Source organism: Aspergillus viridinutans (genome assembly GCF_018404265.1).
Source record: "Aspergillus viridinutans IFM 47045 DNA, scaffold_2, whole genome shotgun sequence".
Taxonomy (NCBI): Eukaryota; Fungi; Ascomycota; class Eurotiomycetes; order Eurotiales; family Aspergillaceae; genus Aspergillus; species Aspergillus viridinutans.
In genome coordinates, this window is record NW_025091218.1 from 3,685,569 (window position 1) to 3,702,701 (window position 17,133).

The 17,133-nt window shown below is 46.8% G+C and overlaps 4 protein-coding genes and 2 non-coding genes across 6 annotated transcripts; 1 reads left to right on the top strand and 5 right to left on the bottom strand.

Moving 5' to 3' along the window:
- Nucleotides 1-2,003: 2,003 nt before the first annotated feature.
- Nucleotides 2,004-2,132, bottom strand: Aspvir_004718. Its single transcript has one exon. It is a non-coding gene; the product is annotated as a tRNA-Thr (tRNA).
- A 270-nt stretch (nt 2,133-2,402) lies between these two features.
- Aspvir_004719 lies at nt 2,403-2,531 on the bottom strand. Its single transcript has one exon. It is a non-coding gene; the product is annotated as a tRNA-Thr (tRNA).
- A 1,135-nt stretch (nt 2,532-3,666) lies between these two features.
- On the bottom strand, nt 3,667-6,484 carry Aspvir_004720 (uncharacterized protein; the record flags this gene model as incomplete). Its single annotated transcript, XM_043267942.1, has 4 exons — nt 3,667-3,672; nt 3,735-5,520; nt 5,580-5,800; nt 5,870-6,484. The coding sequence occupies 4 exons, from the start codon at nt 6,482-6,484 to the stop codon at nt 3,667-3,669; spliced, it is 2,628 nt and encodes an 875-aa protein (XP_043123877.1).
- Nucleotides 6,485-7,837: 1,353 nt separating this feature from the next.
- On the bottom strand, nt 7,838-8,691 carry Aspvir_004721 (emp24/gp25L/p24 family protein; the record flags this gene model as incomplete). The annotated part of the gene is made up of 3 exons (XM_043267943.1): nt 7,838-8,179; nt 8,257-8,445; nt 8,539-8,691. 3 exons carry the CDS (start codon nt 8,689-8,691, stop codon nt 7,838-7,840), a joined length of 684 nt encoding a protein of 227 aa, XP_043123878.1.
- A 595-nt stretch (nt 8,692-9,286) lies between these two features.
- Nucleotides 9,287-13,396, bottom strand: Aspvir_004722 (ubiquitin-specific protease UBP15; the record flags this gene model as incomplete). Its single annotated transcript, XM_043267944.1, has 11 exons — nt 9,287-9,396; nt 9,458-9,587; nt 9,644-9,958; nt 10,014-11,149; nt 11,203-12,151; nt 12,205-12,313; nt 12,364-12,553; nt 12,613-12,770; nt 12,830-12,974; nt 13,159-13,279; nt 13,388-13,396. The coding sequence occupies 11 exons, from the start codon at nt 13,394-13,396 to the stop codon at nt 9,287-9,289; spliced, it is 3,372 nt and encodes a 1,123-aa protein (XP_043123879.1).
- Nucleotides 13,397-14,700: 1,304 nt separating this feature from the next.
- Nucleotides 14,701-16,227, top strand: Aspvir_004723 (protein kinase PKP2; the record flags this gene model as incomplete). The annotated part of the gene is made up of 4 exons (XM_043267945.1): nt 14,701-14,831; nt 14,886-15,005; nt 15,081-15,363; nt 15,436-16,227. The coding sequence occupies 4 exons, from the start codon at nt 14,701-14,703 to the stop codon at nt 16,225-16,227; spliced, it is 1,326 nt and encodes a 441-aa protein (XP_043123880.1).
- Between the last annotated feature and the right edge of the window lie 906 nt (nt 16,228-17,133).

Consider the following 17,133-nt stretch of genomic DNA (forward strand, 5'->3'; position numbering starts at 1 on the left):
AACGAGAGGATTGGTACTGGTCACAATTGTCCACTGATGATTCAACGAGCAGACCGAGAGATCAGCCAATGTGAGGTTCTCAGAATCGCTTGGTCAGTCGCTCAATGGATAACCTAGGCAGGTAGGCAGGTGGATGGAACAGAGAACAGATTGTGGTTGAAGCTGTAGATCGGAACCTCATTTCTTCAGTTGCTTCCTGCTCTACGCCATCAGCCCGGGTGAAGTTTCGATGGATTTCCATCTTGTCATTTCTGGTGGTGGAGAAAAAGACACAAGCCTGGGCGTTTGAGGTTACTGAATGATGTCATGTGGCTTGTGCTACAGTCTACGGGTACATTAGGTATATATGCTACCTTATATATCTGCTGGAAGCCGAAGACTCTTGTAGTTAACTTGGAATACAAGCATATTGAATGTGAAACCTCTATCGCTATCTATAAAGATTTGCAATAATTGTAAGACAAAAATGTCTTGTGACACAAGAGCTCGGAGCTTTTGACAACAGATGATCAGTGCGCGGAGTATCGATACCTACGAACTGGATGAACTAAGACTACTGGAGGTGGAATGCGCAGTACCTACCGCAGCCACAACCTTCGGGTTTGTCAACCCATTGGACATCATGGCAATCTTTAAGGCGATATGCAAAGGAATCCTATACCAGCAATCCAAAGTTAACGGCTCAATATACTTAGTAATCTCCAGCCAATCCATGTCGGTAAATGATTAATTTATGCCTCTCCGCCCAAGATAGTTTACGGTAGTTAAAGTAGCCCAATATATATTGCTCCCTCCGTCCCTCGCAACCCTTTTCCGAAGCCAATAAAATCCAATAGTCTTCCGGTCAACCCATGGACCCTGCACCATGGAGAGAAAAGGGAGAAAATAAAAGTGATGCAGTCATTTTGCCACCCCGCCCCTCATGTCTGTCATTTTGTCAATGCACTAACTCGAAGTTTGTCGCCAACTTTCGTCCGCCAGGGAATGCAACGCGGATGTTCTGACTGATCTGCGGTCTCTGGCTGTCAATAGTCGACATCGACAGATATTGGAGATTGGAGTTGAAGCACCTAATATGGTCATACAGCTACATACTAGTTCATGCGCATTTCGCGACCTTCCGGTGAATTTCGTGGCCCATCAGTATAGTACCAGCGGACGGGTTGATGACGCAGAGGAACCTGTCCTAGGAGGAGATAGTAGGGGTCCTTGGCGATGGTTGGCACCAAGAAAACTCAAGTGGGAACGGCACCGTATTCGAAGAAGGGCAGATTGGCACTCCTGGTCGCAGCTTGATCGTTAACAAGGTTCTAGATTTCCATGATGGTTGTCTCGACAGTCAACAGCACGTTGCTGGAAATCGGATGAGATCAGTGGTATCAGATCTTCCCTGGATCAGTCAAGTCACTATAATCCGTCCCTCTTCCATGCCGTACCATCCATCACTGTTCGCTTCTCTGAAGGCCATCTTTTCGTATTCCAAATCCAGGACAGGAGTTCATTGGACCACCCCAAGAGCATGGTTATCCACAGGAGATCCAAAGTAGAACCCTTCGAGTACGAATGATATTTCGTGGTGTAGATAGCACTCAGACAATTGTCATGGTGAGCGGTCCCTATGATGTCTGATGATTTCACACTGTTTGGGACGGACGAAGAGATGAACACTGCGCAACACAGAATTTCACCTAAGGATCAACACTTGAAATGGCAAGCCTGCAGCAAAACGTCATCTGCTGGAGTACTCCGTACCATTGTTTCTCGCGTACCTGCCTTTCGAGAGGAACTCATCGAGACAACGCGAGACGCCTGTCCCCGAACTGCTGGGTGGTCCAATTTTTCTACCTGCAGTGGGTCGGCTTTAATAACCAGACACCACCTGAGGATAGGGAGACACCCTTCGGTCAGCGACACCCCCTTACCTGACAAACTAGAGTATATGGATCTCTAAAGGGTAGATGAAGTCAAAACGAAAAGAGATAACAAGGTAAAAAAAAGTAAAGCGCCCGATGAGGGACTCGAACCCTCGCCGTTCAGATTAACTAGGAGGGAATTAGCAATGTGCGAAAGATGATGATGACTAAGAGGGGTACTGACAAGTCTGACACTCTAACCAACTGAGTTAATCGGGCGATTGGATAGAAACTTCCGGCGTTCTTAGACTTATAAGCTAACTAAATTCTTGCTTTGCGCATCAAAAATGTTGCTACTACGTCTCGAGACGTACGTCAATAATGTGTGGGTACCTAAGCTATACTTCACATATTACATCACCTGCATATCTATATTTTTCCTTAACAAAACTCTCGGAAAGGCTGATGAAAAAAGACCATCATTAGCAGAACAGACAAGAGAGATGAGTTCTAGGCATTCAGTAGGATGGAGAGGCAAAAAAAATAAAGCGCCCGATGAGGGACTCGAACCCTCGCCGTTCAGATTAACTAGAAGGGAATTAGCAATGTGTGAAAGAAGATGATGACTAAGAGGGGTACCGACAAGTCTGACACTCTAACCAACTGAGTTAATCGGGCTACATTGCTTTTTGCGCTGCCAGAAAGCAGAAAATAACAACATCGTTATCAGTTACTGTAGGTAAGTATCGCAGTAGAAATTTGAGTGTGGATTGAATACCCTAGAGAAATAAACAGAATACAAACCCTCTTCATCCTATATCTAACATTACTAGACACTTTTATTCTTATTGACTAGCCAATGGTTTTCAATTTTTTCTAATTGCAGAAGAGTGCAGACTTAAAGAGCCTGCCTTTCCTGAACAGCGCAATTCTCGCAGTAATTGAGAAGACAGCAGGATGTCCTTCTCAATCTCCATGATTAGTGCTGGATCATATTCTATATTCAAAAGCAATGGTTGGCACATTGTTTTAATTGAATATTATCCATCACTATCGTATTTCTCATAAGCACTGCCATAATAGTTCGGAAAGCTAGCCAGTATCAACTCGAGCAGAAACTCAACCATGAGCGTGAAAGCTCTAAAACCCTCTTCCGTAATTCCATACAGAGAAACAAAATTCAGCCAAGACAAGGTTGGAGTATGCGGGAAAAGTAAATGGCATTCAGAGAATAGGTGGTTTTTCAAACCGTTGCGGACTGGCCAACTTGGAGTCTCCGCCATTACACCTATTGATTCGCCCAGCTCAAAGCGATTCCTCGTTAATTCTGCAATCAATCTCGGATTTGGACTCCTTTTTCGCAACGAGCGATACAATAGAGGTATCGATATCGTGGACATCTTTGAAATAGGCTACCAGCGGTGGCCTCATAAATAAATGGTCGGTACACTGATCTTGATAGCGTGCTTCGCCTGAGTTTGGCAGTGCGTCTGACCGATCTGGATACTCACTTTCATCATTGTGAAGCAGCATCGACTGGCAACTGAGAGAACATGTAGGAAGATTCGTCGCACTGCTGAAGGTCCAATGTGACCCAAATAAGGACTTGCAACAGCCGCAGCGTATTTCCAATTCCATTATCTGCTTTTTCAAGATCTGTAGACGGCCTGAGTTTAGGGCATTCATTGCACATCTATGACACAGTCGCTCCTGAAGGTCAAAGTTCCAACAGCGACTCTTGTCGAGGATTGCGTCGCACCACCAACAATTCTCACTTTCCCTGAGCTCCTTGATGTGTGCTGGAATAAGCCCCTTAGGCCTTCCTCTTTTTGGGGGTTTTGTTAGTTGAGATTGGACTTCCGAGGCAATGTTCTCATACACATTGTCTGAAAGGACATCTTTGATGACACTGTGTACAGATCCCTCATCGCTCAGACACTGATTTGAAAGTCTATCCAGGAGATTCTGTTGAATAGTTTCATCTTCGTAATCATCACTTACTGAAGATGTCTCCGGAACATCCGTACTGTCTGTGACGATTGCCGTCCCTGGATATCGGGAATAAATCTCCGACCTTTTCTGCTTATGAATAGATCGCATCTCATCCAATTGCTTCTTTGTAAAAAGTCGTGAATCAAACTTATTTTTGGAAAGAATAGGCCTCTCAGATGGAGGCTTCTCATTCTCAGGACAAGCAGGTGAAGTGCACATTGCAAGCAGAAGACCTTTAGTGAAAGTTCCGCCTAGATCTTCCAATTTCTTGAAATCATCATCAGAGGTAAAGCCTTTTGTAAACAACCAGGCTTTAATGCTTGGAGGCATTGTCTCAGGGGTCATCTTTTCTTCTCCATTATTTTCATGGAAGCTCGCGATGACAATGTCAAGGAGCGCCCTCCTGGATCTGTAAAGGAATGGTCTGATTTTGTAGGTAGAGGTCATCTGTGTAGCGAATTTTATTGCGAGGGCAAACCTCAAGCTCTCATTCCAGTTGACTGAGTATAGGGAAGAAACTGCTACCGAGGCATTGATGTAGATTCTCTTAATGCGAGAATCTTTGATCTGCACAAACGACCTATATGGATAATTCCCGAGTTTGATGTCAATTGGATGCAGTTCTGGGGATAAGATACAGGCCTCGGCATTGTCGCCACAGAGAATTATCACTCTCAAGTTGGATAATTCAATGATTTTGTGGTTCAGCGAACGCAAGATGTCCGCTTCAGAACCTAGGTGTCTGATCTGAGAAGAGGATGCCAGGTAATGGTTCTGAAGGTTGAATGGCCATACAAGGCAATTCTCATTGTGAAAACCAATCTCTTTGAGGGCAGTTGGGATATCAGACTCATCATTGCGTAAGAGATCATGGTCTAGTATGATCCCAAGCCGTGCTGCAAAAGAGCCAAATGGCATGCTAAGTGGAACGGTGCTACCTGTTAATTTTTCAAGCTCGTAAGCTGCTTCTTGGAGAGCAGTGTCGATACTCGAGTCTAGCACATCCTCTCGCGAACATGGGAGGCTGCCATCAAATGGTAAGGCTAGGTTCTCAGTAAGGCCTAATGAGCTGCATGCTTCAGCAAGGGCATCTTGGTAATTGATTTCCACTGGCTGATCAGAGAATGAGCGCCAGTTTTTCTCCATTAATTGTTGCTTTCTGGCTTGAGGAAAGGCCCGGATTTCAGGGTCGACTGAGGCTAAGAGTTGAAGCCGATATGCCTCCTTTTCAATTCCACTGAGCACAACCCCTTGAACAAGGGGTGAGGTGACATTCAGGCCTGTGGTTGCCAGATGTTCCTGACCAGCCAAGAACATTGAAAGTTGAGCTTGCGGCAGAGATTGAAAACATAATGACATCAGCATTTCCATCATGTTATTCAATATATCGCGGACTCCTTTAGAGCTGTTTATGACAAACTCAGGCAACGTCCATAGCTGGATAAAGTTCATCTCTCGACGGAAGCTCCGTGAGCTGATCCAGTATAATAGAGTATTCTCATGCTGATCAGTAAATGCTTTGGAATGCTCACTTATTCGTCGGACAAGATCATTGGATTGACCCACGTATGGTCTCCAATATTTTGGTTGTTCAGCATCCGTGACATATACAAGGTAGCCGCCCCTTCTTGGCCATAACGAGGGCGAAACCTGTCGGCTCATGATATGGTCCAGACTAAGCAGAGACTTAGCATGATCAGGAATATTGAGACGGGAGAGAAGAGTCAGACTTACTCTATGCGTGTGATTTTCCTACCCTCTAGCGCCTGAATCGCTGGCTTTAGGGACTCCATCATCATTTTCAATAGATTCTGCGTTCCGCCAAGCTTGTTAAAGAGCAATGGGTACGAGACCATTGGGTGAATAGTGACTGCTCCCTCTGACAGGGTGGAAATGAGTCTTTCTGCTGTTTTCCGTATGTCTGGGAAAACTATCGAGTGGGATATTTTAAGTGCCTTTAGCTAGGTTAGTCCATTACTCAACAGAGAATAGATAAGATGTTAGAGCGCTCTGATCGTACATACTTCTGAGCGAGCAGGGTTTTGCACAGCCGGCATTGACTCTTGCATAACAGATTCAGACCACCCTACTCCTTGAGGAAGCTCCTTGCGAAAGCGCGGTCGAGGAGTCTTAGAAGGTGCTTTCGCCTTGGCCCCAGATGGAGGCTGTTGTTGCTGTTGTCTTCTTTCCAGAGCTTGAATCTCAGCAATATCGAAAGGATCGACTGGGTTATACCACTTGGGATATTCCGATCCGTTCTCCCTTGCCCGTTTCATATCGTTCCATACCCACAACAGAAAGTTATGAACCCATACCTCACTGATCCTCTTTCCGGCAACAGCGGATCTCAGGTATTGCTGGGTCTTTTCATGAAACCATGGCAAGGATGCACGCCCAACACCACTGAGGGTGGAAAGTTGTAGGACTTGATCCCAGAGTTTCCTCGCCAGGCTCATTCGAAACTCTTCTTGTTCTGTGGGTTCCTCCCCATATTGAACAAAGCTGCAGAGAACATGAACATCAAGTTTCGAGAGTAGCCCTACTGCGAGATGATCAAGAACCTCCCGCACAGCTTGAGACTCCAGCATCTCCTCCTCATAGTCAGAAAGTATCTCAAAGTTAGGATTTGAGGGCTCCATGGCTCATCTCCTTGTAAGTAGCCAGCTTTATTAAAAGGAAGTCGCTAGACAAAATATGTGGGAAGTTTCTGACCTTTATAAAGTAAAGCTCAGGTCAGTGAATACCCAAAAACCTATACAATGATATAATCCTTTCACCCATTCCAGTTCAGTTTTTAAACTTAGCCTTTTGACAAACATATGGAAATACTATCATATACTCTGTTAAGTGATATCCCACTACTCAGCCCTGTAGGATATGTCCTTCAACCATCTCTTCCTTTGTTCATTTCCTCTCTTGCTATTGTTAGAGGTGCTATACACTCTCTAGCATACCGGGCCCATGACCAAGGTTTCCTCTTCTGGATGACAGGCCAAAAGACATGCATTGGTGATTTAGCATATTTATCAATAGTAATAGGGTAGTGATACAGCGCACCCCCATTACCTGATCAAGCAGGCGACGGTCATGTATGATATGACAGACAGGAAAATGTATTCCAACCGCACATGTAAGCAAACACTCAGGGAGCTAATCCGTACTCTATAGTGATATGCATCAAGATACCACTATTACATGGTTATAGCAGTTATAGTACAGGGTAACTGCAGAGGGTTTGGGTATAGGTGCAGGCATGGGCGCGGACATTCTGTAGGGTGGTCAACTTGTGATAGCTTAGTGAGCATTCACTTTAGTTGGAGAATTATATCTCTAGTACTTCATACTAACCATATAATAAGGTAGTAGGTAGAAAGAGGAGAAATGAATAGCTTACTATCTTAGTTGGTCGCCAGTACTAAATAAGTTTGCCAGTTTTAGTGATAGCTGGGATGTTGTCATATCAGTATATCGCTTTTATTCTCTACACAAGCAACACCGCTCTCGAACTGATTCCTCAGTGCACCTCGCTTCGCCGACTTGCTCTCCTCTCATAGCTTCCTCCTTAGCCCTACTCTGGAGCATGTCGTTTGGGTTCGCTGCCCTGAACCGCTTATGGAATCAGTGAGGTCATTTCTCAGGAACCTTGCTGCACTACAGGCATTAGTTCGAACCGGATGAAAACAAAGAGTCAGGAAAGCCCCATAAGCGTTACAAGGTGCGCAATGATGCGGAGCATGATTGCTCTTAGCCCCATTTAAGAGAACAAAAGCTTGCTACACAATGAAATCCGCCCTTCTCCGCCCACGGATTGAGGTCGCTAAGTTTGCTTGTAAGGGAAACAGGCTTCAGCATCAAAGGCGCACTAATTCTAGAACCTATGACAAGGGGATAGATACAATAGTAGACGCCACAATTCAACAGACATAACTATAGTATTCATGTTCATTCATCACACGTAGCCTGCAAGGACGTCAGTCAGATATGGACTTGAATCAAGGAACGGAAAAGATCATAGCGCCAGGTTTCATGCCCGCGTAAGCAAGGGAATACGTACCTTTCCGCGCACCCTGGAAGAAGAACCGAACAACAAACACCTGCAGACCCGCCATCGACACCATCATCAAGCCCTCAATCACACTGAAGTTGAAGATCCGCCTCTCGGTGCTGCGAACCGTGCTGAAATTGCGGTTCTCGCGGGTCCGGAAGTACTTCTGGTTGCGGGCAATAGTCGACAACTGAGCGGACAGTTTGTAGATGGACTCTTCAAGGGCCGAAGCCTGCTCGGGACTGGCACCTTGTCTTGAAGGCAATTGCGCGCGCTCCTCATTCTCGACCTACAAAGACTCCGAGTTAATGCGATAAGTCCCTCGGTACAAATCCAGCCACTGTGTATCCAAGGACCCGAACGTACAGCAATCTCAAAGTCGACCGTCTTCTCCGCAAATGTTGACATCTCATTGTTGAAGCAGAATCGGTACTCCCCAATGCTCTGAGCCGTGAAGACAAAGTCGCCTTGCCGTTCCTTGGTTCCGTCTAGGACAACCTTCTCTCCGGGGCCGACAACTGAGTAATCGACATCGAAAGAGCCGCCGGATTGAACCTGGAGTCAACGCATTATCAGCCATGTTTCCGTTTATCAAATCCTTGCGCTTGACATTTTTCTATTCTCAGGGGTAAAAGAAGGAGAGCATACAGCGAAATAAAAAGCAACCTTGGCGTTCCTCTGGTCAACGTAGTTATAGAAGCAGGCCTTCTCGTTGGCCTCGAGTCTGTACGTTAAAGCGGTAGCCGTCACGGTCGAGACCAGAGTGGCCAGGAGACCTATCAATACAGCTGAGAATTGCATTGTGGGTTAGGGAAGAGAGAAGAGGGTCCGTAGTCAAACGGGGCGGCTCCCTTCACAAAAAAGCAGTTGACTCCAAACACACGCGACTTCTACGGAGCTCAGGAGTGAGTGGGAAGTTCTGGACAGCTTTGCGTTCCGCCGCGTTTGTTGTGTTTGCAGTATACCACAATAGGTCTAGTCCCTATCATTCAGTAGGAACTAGGAAGCTTACTTTGTATGGGGCCCTCCCCATAGTTAGATGACAACAGGCGTGGAGTGATAAGGGCCATACTATAAAACTATGATACTAAGAGCTCGAGACGAAGCAGATTTAAGCGGGTTTGGAAGGGCTCAAATCCTGGTGCCTCCTGCAGGAACGGACACTAGGCCAAACCTTGAAAGAAGGTGTAAAATCGTATAAGAAAACGCCAAGACATAGAAGCCATTGGCACGAGGAGAGGACTAAGGAGCCCAGCAGACCTTGAAAATATTCGAAACAGGAATATGGTATTTCTCAAGTATGAGGCATCAATAGGAATAGCATGCGTGCTATCTATAAGCATAGGTTTGATGGTAGGAATCGTCGCCACCGAGTACATCGCATAGATCCCCTCATCTATCGAATGAAAAAAGACTCGCTCCTGCTCCAAAAGCTCCGGCTTTTATTTACATGATCCAGTCCCAGCAGATCGTCGGATTCGCCAACAATGTCGGAAAGGATATCATCTGCAATCGTTATATTAGCGCCTCCAATTCTTCGCTTCATAAGGGACAACGCAACACTTACCATCATCAAGATACCGTGGGTTAGAATACAAAGACCGGGGAACGACAGCAAATTTAATCTTCTCAAATTGTTTGCCCTTGATGCCGGTTCGTTTGGAGAGCCTCTCTTTTGTTTCCTTGAAGATCTCGCCCTGAAAGTTTGTGAGCACTAGTGAAAGCTAAAAGATCGAAAAGGGATGGTGCATACAGGTTTCAAGACAAACTTGAACGGGATACCATGTGGCCTGCTCGGCTCTCGGTCAAAGCTGAATGCGTTGATTGTCCGTTCGCCGTCCTGTATCTGAAGTTCTTCCTCGGGTATCCTCTCGGCGTATAAAGTCACGTACTCATTGATGCCAGCGATCTTAGCATCTTCTTGGTACTCCTTGTAAATTTTACCGCTGTGGGCCTCGAAGATGCGCATTTCCCGAACCATATCATCTTCAAGGTTTGCCTTTTTCTGCAGACCTGCCAGAAGATCTGCGAAGGTGCCGTCCCGAGGCACTAGGACTTCAACCAATTGCTGATGAAAAAGTGAGCATAAATGACCCTAGGGCTCGACGATACGGTGGACTTACCTCCTTCACAATGCCTTCCGGGAGTAACGTTACTTTCAGTGTAGTTTTCGACTCATAATCACTAAGACTAGTCTCAAGGACTTCGTAGTATAGTGCGTCTTGGCGATGCATGCTATAACCGTAGCCACTGACCTGCCCACTAAGGATGTGGTACAGTGTTTGGTTGGCCTGGTTAGGATTGCGTTTAATGAACTGCTTGGGCTTTCCGGTACTTGCAAGAACAGGGGCGAAACGCAGGTGAGTGGATTCCACGTTGAGGTACTCGCCGACCTTCTTCGAGAACTGATCGTATGTCATCTTTCGGCTCAGAGTGAGAGTGAACTCGTCGCCATCAGTCGCTTTGATGGGAGCGAAAGTGATATTTATCCTGTTCAGCAAGTAGTCATAATACTGCCTCGCATCTGTGTATAGTGCACTGGGTGGTAAGTCAGATTCTTTGACTGTGCGTTGAAACGTGATTATGTCGCCGTCTTGGATTTCGGACTGCTGGAAAGTCTGCTTCGGCTTCATCACATCGATCATGTTGTGCTTGATTTCCTCAAAAAGCATGAACTCTGTTCCGGCAGGCCAGTTCATTTTCTCGAGAATTGTCGGGGCAAGTTCTGCGACTTTCTGATTCTTGCGGACGTATACAGCACCGACTCCTGAAAGAGTCTGAGACGGGACGTCAAAGTTCTTCAAAAAGACGAGAACAGAAGTACTGCTGTCAGGCCACGAGATAGTTCCATCCGCAGATGGTTGCCCAACTTCCATCCATACTTTGAACGGGTTCCCTTTAGTCCCAAATCTGCCGTAGGCCTCTTCCACCGTCATTTCTGGGTCTTTGATGGCTTGGTCCGGCCGAGTCGTCTTGTTTTGACGGTTCACCATCACCCACAGCCTGATTTGGTTTGCGTTCAGACCCCGTTCTTCCGCAAGCTGCTCTACGAACTCGCCAACCTTCTGAGCCCGAAGAATCCTATACTGTTTCGGCTGGGCCGGATCGCCGGTAGGCAGGTCCGTGCTCGTCAGATCGAATCCATGGTGTGACCTGTACGACTCGTCCGATAGAACTCCGACATTGATATACAGGTGAGCCTCTTCTCTCTCCTTCTTTCTGCGGAGAAGCTCTGCCCGCTCCTCTACTAAACGCTTTTCTGATTTAATGTCAAAATGTCTGCTCGCGTATGAAGAGAATGGCGGGGCTTACCAATGTGAGAAGGGATATCTTCCTTTGTAATCGGCAGAAGGACATCATCCAGGCGCGTTTTCCGAATATAGACCAACATGTAGGCATTCATTGACCGTTTAGTCGACAGACCCCGTGTATGTGGTTGCCGGACGCCGGCCGCGCCATTAGATAGTTTATATTCGCCACCATAGTTCTCCTCAAGTACCTCCTTGTCAGTGGCCCTGGTCACACGGTCGTCATCGAATTTGTACCAATGGCCGTCCTTGGTAGGCTTCAAGAATGCGTAGTAATGGCCTGCGTTCAGATCACCACTGTGAACTAGAACTCCATGCAACTGATAAATCCACGGTTCTGATTTGTCGGCAGCATCAGAGAGATATGGTGTCGCGTCGAATTCCATCGGGAAAGCGTGGCGGTCATTGATCTTCATCATCGCATCGCGATTAATGTCATATTCGAAGCGTTTCAGGTGCAGATGGAGCACGGGAGGGAAGCTCTCGAAGATGACACCTTTCTTGGCATCTTGCAGGCCGTATGGAGAGCCTGCATCGTACTTGTTCTCGCCTTCGAGGGTCTCCACCTGAATATAATCTTTGAAACTATCGTCGAGTGTCTTGTTGCCTCTGACATTGAGCTGGATATCCCAGAAATCTTCCACACGCGACGATTCGTAGTCGACGTTGATACAAGAAATGTAAGTCTTCGTCTTGCCGACAAAAAGTTCGGGCAATGCGTTCTCTACTGGTGTCGCTTTCATCTTCTCTTCCAGCCTTTCCATAAGCTTTCTGGAAAGTTCCTGGACATCTTGCTGTTCAAAGATCTGCCGCGATTCCCAGCCAAATGATGCAGTCAACTCGGTTGTTGAGACAGAGTTTTCGCTCGTTTGAAGATTGTAGAAGAGCCTCTGGAGTGTCCAGGCACTGTTCTCTCGCGTCGCTTCTGCCTCCGTGGGAATTTGGTACACGGCCTCCAAAAAATAGTCAATATCTCCAACAGAAGTCTAAGAAAGGAAGCCCTTACCTTGCGGAAAGCATTTGTGAAATACAGGGATTGCAGCAGGGAGTTGAGGTAGCACGTTGCGCCCTGGTTTTTCAACCCCACCATGCCCGTCTCCTTCTTCGAGTCGTAACTAGGTCGAGTAAGCTTCGTACGACGCTGACATATCCAAGCAGTACATACTTTTGAAAACTGTGCCAAAGTACCCCTGTCGGATCCTTCACAACACGCACGTAGGCAGTGACTTTAGCTTCATCATTCTGCACCAAGGGCACTCCACGGCCTTCCCATGGCATGTTGAAAAGTCTGCGCAGCTCACAGAATCTGGTAAAGCCCCAATCGCCCTCATCGGCATTGAAACGGTGCGTAGCGACTACATTCGGGTTCAGAACGACGAAGAAAAGGGAGCACAAGGGCCGACGAGGTACATACCATGAGATACATAAATTGATGGGTCATTTACGTTCCACAATACCAGAGCAAACTGGACGCATGCATACCAATTTTCCGGAGGCTCCTTGTCCCAGGCGTGCTCCAAATAGAACGAGGCATAATCGACATGATTACCGTAAGGGAAGAAAAGGACTCGCCTGTTAACCAATGTCAGACGGCGAGAGCAACCGGAGTGCTCTGCAAATGCTCAACTCACCATGGGAACCCCCCACACTGGAATACTGGTCCATGCTCCTTCTTTTTTAACTTCCGCCAATCCTGGATGTGCCATGTGTGGTATGCCTCGTCCGCGGTTTCCAGGTCCGGATCCTTAGGAAGTATGCGTGCCATCATTGCTGGAACTAAACCAGTGCTTAGTACAATGCCTTCGTGTCATTGCGAGGGACGAGGTGTGTGAATCTAGGCGCCAGCAGTTGACTCTTGGATATTCGACCCTTGCGCGAGGACCGAGGTACCGATCCAAAGCCATCTTGAACAAATGTGGGAAAGTGTATAACATCTGAACGGCATGGTAGACAATCTTACAGTCATCCGCAGAGGGCTCTGGTTCCGGCTCCTCTGATCCGGAGCGAGAAACCACGACATCGTCTGTCCTGTCATTGTGATACTGCTCATATTCATCGACGAGCATCTCATTATCCGCAACCTATAAGACGAAAAGGTCACATGTCAGATATTGATAAATAATGTTCCAGCGACTCTGGATCGTTCCTCTTCTTTTTTATGCGGAGACAGGAATGAACGGGGCACTGACGTTGTCCATGAAGAAAGAAAAGTGCGCTCAAGCACGTCACCTGAAAATACCGTCAATCAAGGACGCGTTGGGGGGCTACCCAGGAAGCAAACAGAGGAGAAGGCGAACAACAGTCAGAACCGTGATAAGATGAGAAGAATATGAATAAGAGAGTGACACAAGACAATGAGTAAGTGGTAAAAAGAGATCTGAAGGACCAGATTCCGGTTCACAGGAGATGAAGCTAGTGGCGGAGTTTCCAGAACCCAATAAAAACAGGTGGGAAACTTGAGACCGCCTATGAATAAGGTAGGCTGCAGAGTATTGCTCAAGTACAGCAATCTAAACGTAGCACCTGCAGAAGAGATAAATGAGAGATTAAGTGCTTAATTTGTCTATGTCGGAATTACTGGTTAGCTAATGTTCTACTGGTTAGTCTTTTGATCGCCCTGTACGGCATCATCGCCTTTGTAAATTCTCACTTAGGTAAGCTTAGGGCAGGTTATAGATGCCTCAAGCTCAAGGGCATAGTCGGTTGCAGCGAACACCAAGACGTTAAAAATGATGGTATTCTGTTCTCTTTTGGCTTTTACTTGACAGATTTCCTGGCATCTATCATCTTGCTCATGGTATCTCAGAATAAGAGCACGACAAAAATGAGTGCGCGAAGTAGACCAACACCTGGCTACATAGTTGTGTCCTTCAGGATTATGCCACTTGTGATGCATGCCCCAGGCAAAAGCCGAGGAATAACCAGGCATCACAGAGTAGAGAGGTACTAAGCTAGGAATGGATAGGTGCTGCACCCACAAGCCAGTCTACATTAGTCATGTGGTAGGCTGGCAGCATGGATCCATCATTGACTCATTGTCTCTCATCATGTAATTCCTCAGTGTCTGTTCTTTATTTCATATCATATGCCTGACATTAGCCATTTACTCCTAAAGATATGCTCCGCAGCGATAGGATTCAAAGTGATCTTTAATGCACTTACATTCCTGTTGATGCTGGTTACTGAAGATCAACAAAGCAACTGGAAGTCTTCATGGACAGTGTCGACGTCACATGTCAGGATAACCACTCACCGCCCTGGATTAATTATTTATCACTGGCACCTCTACTCACCTAGTCATAATTTAATTTACATGTCCAGCAAGATGTCATGCCACCAGTGAGAGACAAGGAATTGTTGGTAGCTGCTAATTGCAGATGAGCCATGTACGAAAGACGCTATATCTATCTTATACTGGTCAACCGTCCCGGCTGAGTCAAATCCACTGCGGAGCGATATCCCTGAACTTTCAAGTTCTGTTGCGCCTTGAGTCGACCGCATCATGCGGCGAAATCAACCATTTCGATGTTGGCATGCGCTTCGACTGAGTTGCAAACCTCGAGTACGGTTCTACTCCAGTGTTGACAACTCACATAGCCCGCCTCCGTGGAGACCTGGCTCCGTTCTCGACGAGTATGCAAATGCTACCAGCATAAGTACAACTATTGCTGACTCTATGCGTGACAGATGGGTTGAGCGCGAGATTCGGCCTATTAGTCTTCGGCAATTGACCTTCTTTGGGCGAACATTAACTGAATCACGCCTCATCAGTTCCGCCAACTACGTGCGAACAGAGCTGCCAACCAGGTCAGTATGCGCTTTCCCCTTGCATGCCTTGAGCCGTGCAGGCCTGACTTGCATTTTTTGATTCCCCACGGCCAGAATTGCGCATCGACTGCGAGACATCCAGAAGCTGCCGTATGTGGTTGTAGCAAATCCACATCTTTCCCTTGTATATGAGCTCTACTACAAGGCATTTGAACGGTTTCGCGTCGTACCGGAGATCAAGACTCTAGAGGATAACGAAAGATTTTGTGACATCCTGCGTAAGACCCTCAAAGAGCATCTTGTCGTGATTCCGAAGTTGGCAATGGGCGTTCTGGAGTGTCGGGATCTTGTAGCACCAGGCGTGATGGATCAATTTATGAACACTCTCCTTCGATCGGTATGGAAACTTCCAACATCCGGGATTTCTACCGCTAGCTATGCGGGTGGCTAATTTGCCCACGATCTCTAGAGGATTTCCCGTCGGGTCATTGCAGAGCAGCACTTAGCCTTGACAGAAACTTTCAGCTCTCCCTGGCACCTCCCAGGCTCGCAGGACCGGACTGATATGAACGCAGACTTTGTGGGCGAGGTATTTCTCAAGTGCAATGCGAATGAGGTGATTGAACGTTGCGGGAAGCTTGCGCAGGATATGATGCGGCAAAGCTCGGGAACAGACAAGATCCCTGAGATCCTTGTACAGGGACATCTTGAAGCGACTTTCCCGTATATTCTGAGCCATTTAGAGTATATCATTGGCGAGCTCCTGCGCAACTCTATCCAGGCTGTCATTGAAAAATACAAGGAGTCTTCCGAGAAGCCTCCGCCCATCGAGGTTCTTATCTGTGAGGCGCCTCAACATGTGATCATGCGAGTATCGGATCAAGGGGGAGGCATACCTCGTGAAGTTATGCCATATCTGTGGTCGTTCGACAAAGGCCCTCTGAGCAAATCACGACTCCAGAATTTGAAACAGGTCCCTGCGATGGCAGCTACGATGCAAGAGCTGACAGTGCCCAATGAACGGAAACACGCCGACAGGGAAACATACCGAGAGGGCTCGCTTGACTCGCTCACCTCTCGTCCACCTAATCTACGCCTTGGAATTGGCCTTCCTATGAGCAGGGTCTACGCAGAATATTGGGCAGGCAGCCTTGAGTTACATAGCCTTGAGGGCTATGGAGTGGATGCATTCCTGCAGATATCAAAGCTCGGCAACAAAAACGAGCAAGTCACCACAAGAGCATCCATTGATGCTGTTTGATTGTTAGGAGTCTAATATGCCGACCCACTTGCACCTCATGTTACACCTCACCTCACACATGTCACGTTTGTTTGTGTGGAATATGGAAGAAGCATGAGCTGAAGGAGTTGGGAGACTTATTAGATCGACATGTAACGACACGTACATGGGCGTACAATATAACCACTACTGCGAAGTACAGAAATGTACACTCATATTTCACATTCTGGCTAGCACCAACAAAGCCACAACCATCACTCGGTCGATATTTCCGAAACAGGAATACTCCGTAGCAAATAATGATCCGCACGCGGAACATTGCGGGATGACATCAGTGCTTCATAAGGGCCAAGATGTTTCTGCCTTCAGCCCTGTCTTAAGCTTTTGGACAATTGCAGAGTCCTCCTGTTGGCCTATTGTATGTATGATTGTATCGTAATCTTCGGTGGCGTGGCTGTTGGCTGCTGATCCCTCTTTCGCCTTCAACCATACAAAATGAAGCGTCTCAACTCCTCTATAGATGACAACACTCCCATCTATATAGTTATCTTGTTGTTCGCGATTCTGTTTCTCAGCTTCTTGGGAACCTCCTGGAGTCCCAACAAACCCTCAGTCAAATCATCGGAAACTTAGCAGAGTAGACACTACGTGGACAAAATGGCAGGCACAGCGTCAATGCTATGTTTGATTTTGGTCACTCTCTTCAGTAAGCCCCTTGTTGCTCGTCTTTACACAGTCAAATTCCCCATCGACCAAACGGAATCTTGCCTGTTTTGATTGATTTCGTTCAAGAAGTATCAGCACGAATGATCGCTCCTCTAACCTGGATTTGATTGCTAGTACCGCCTCTCGGCGTACTTATGATTTCAGGCTGTAGTGTGGATTTCTTCATCAATATTCTGCTCACGATCCTAGGGTGAGTGAAGA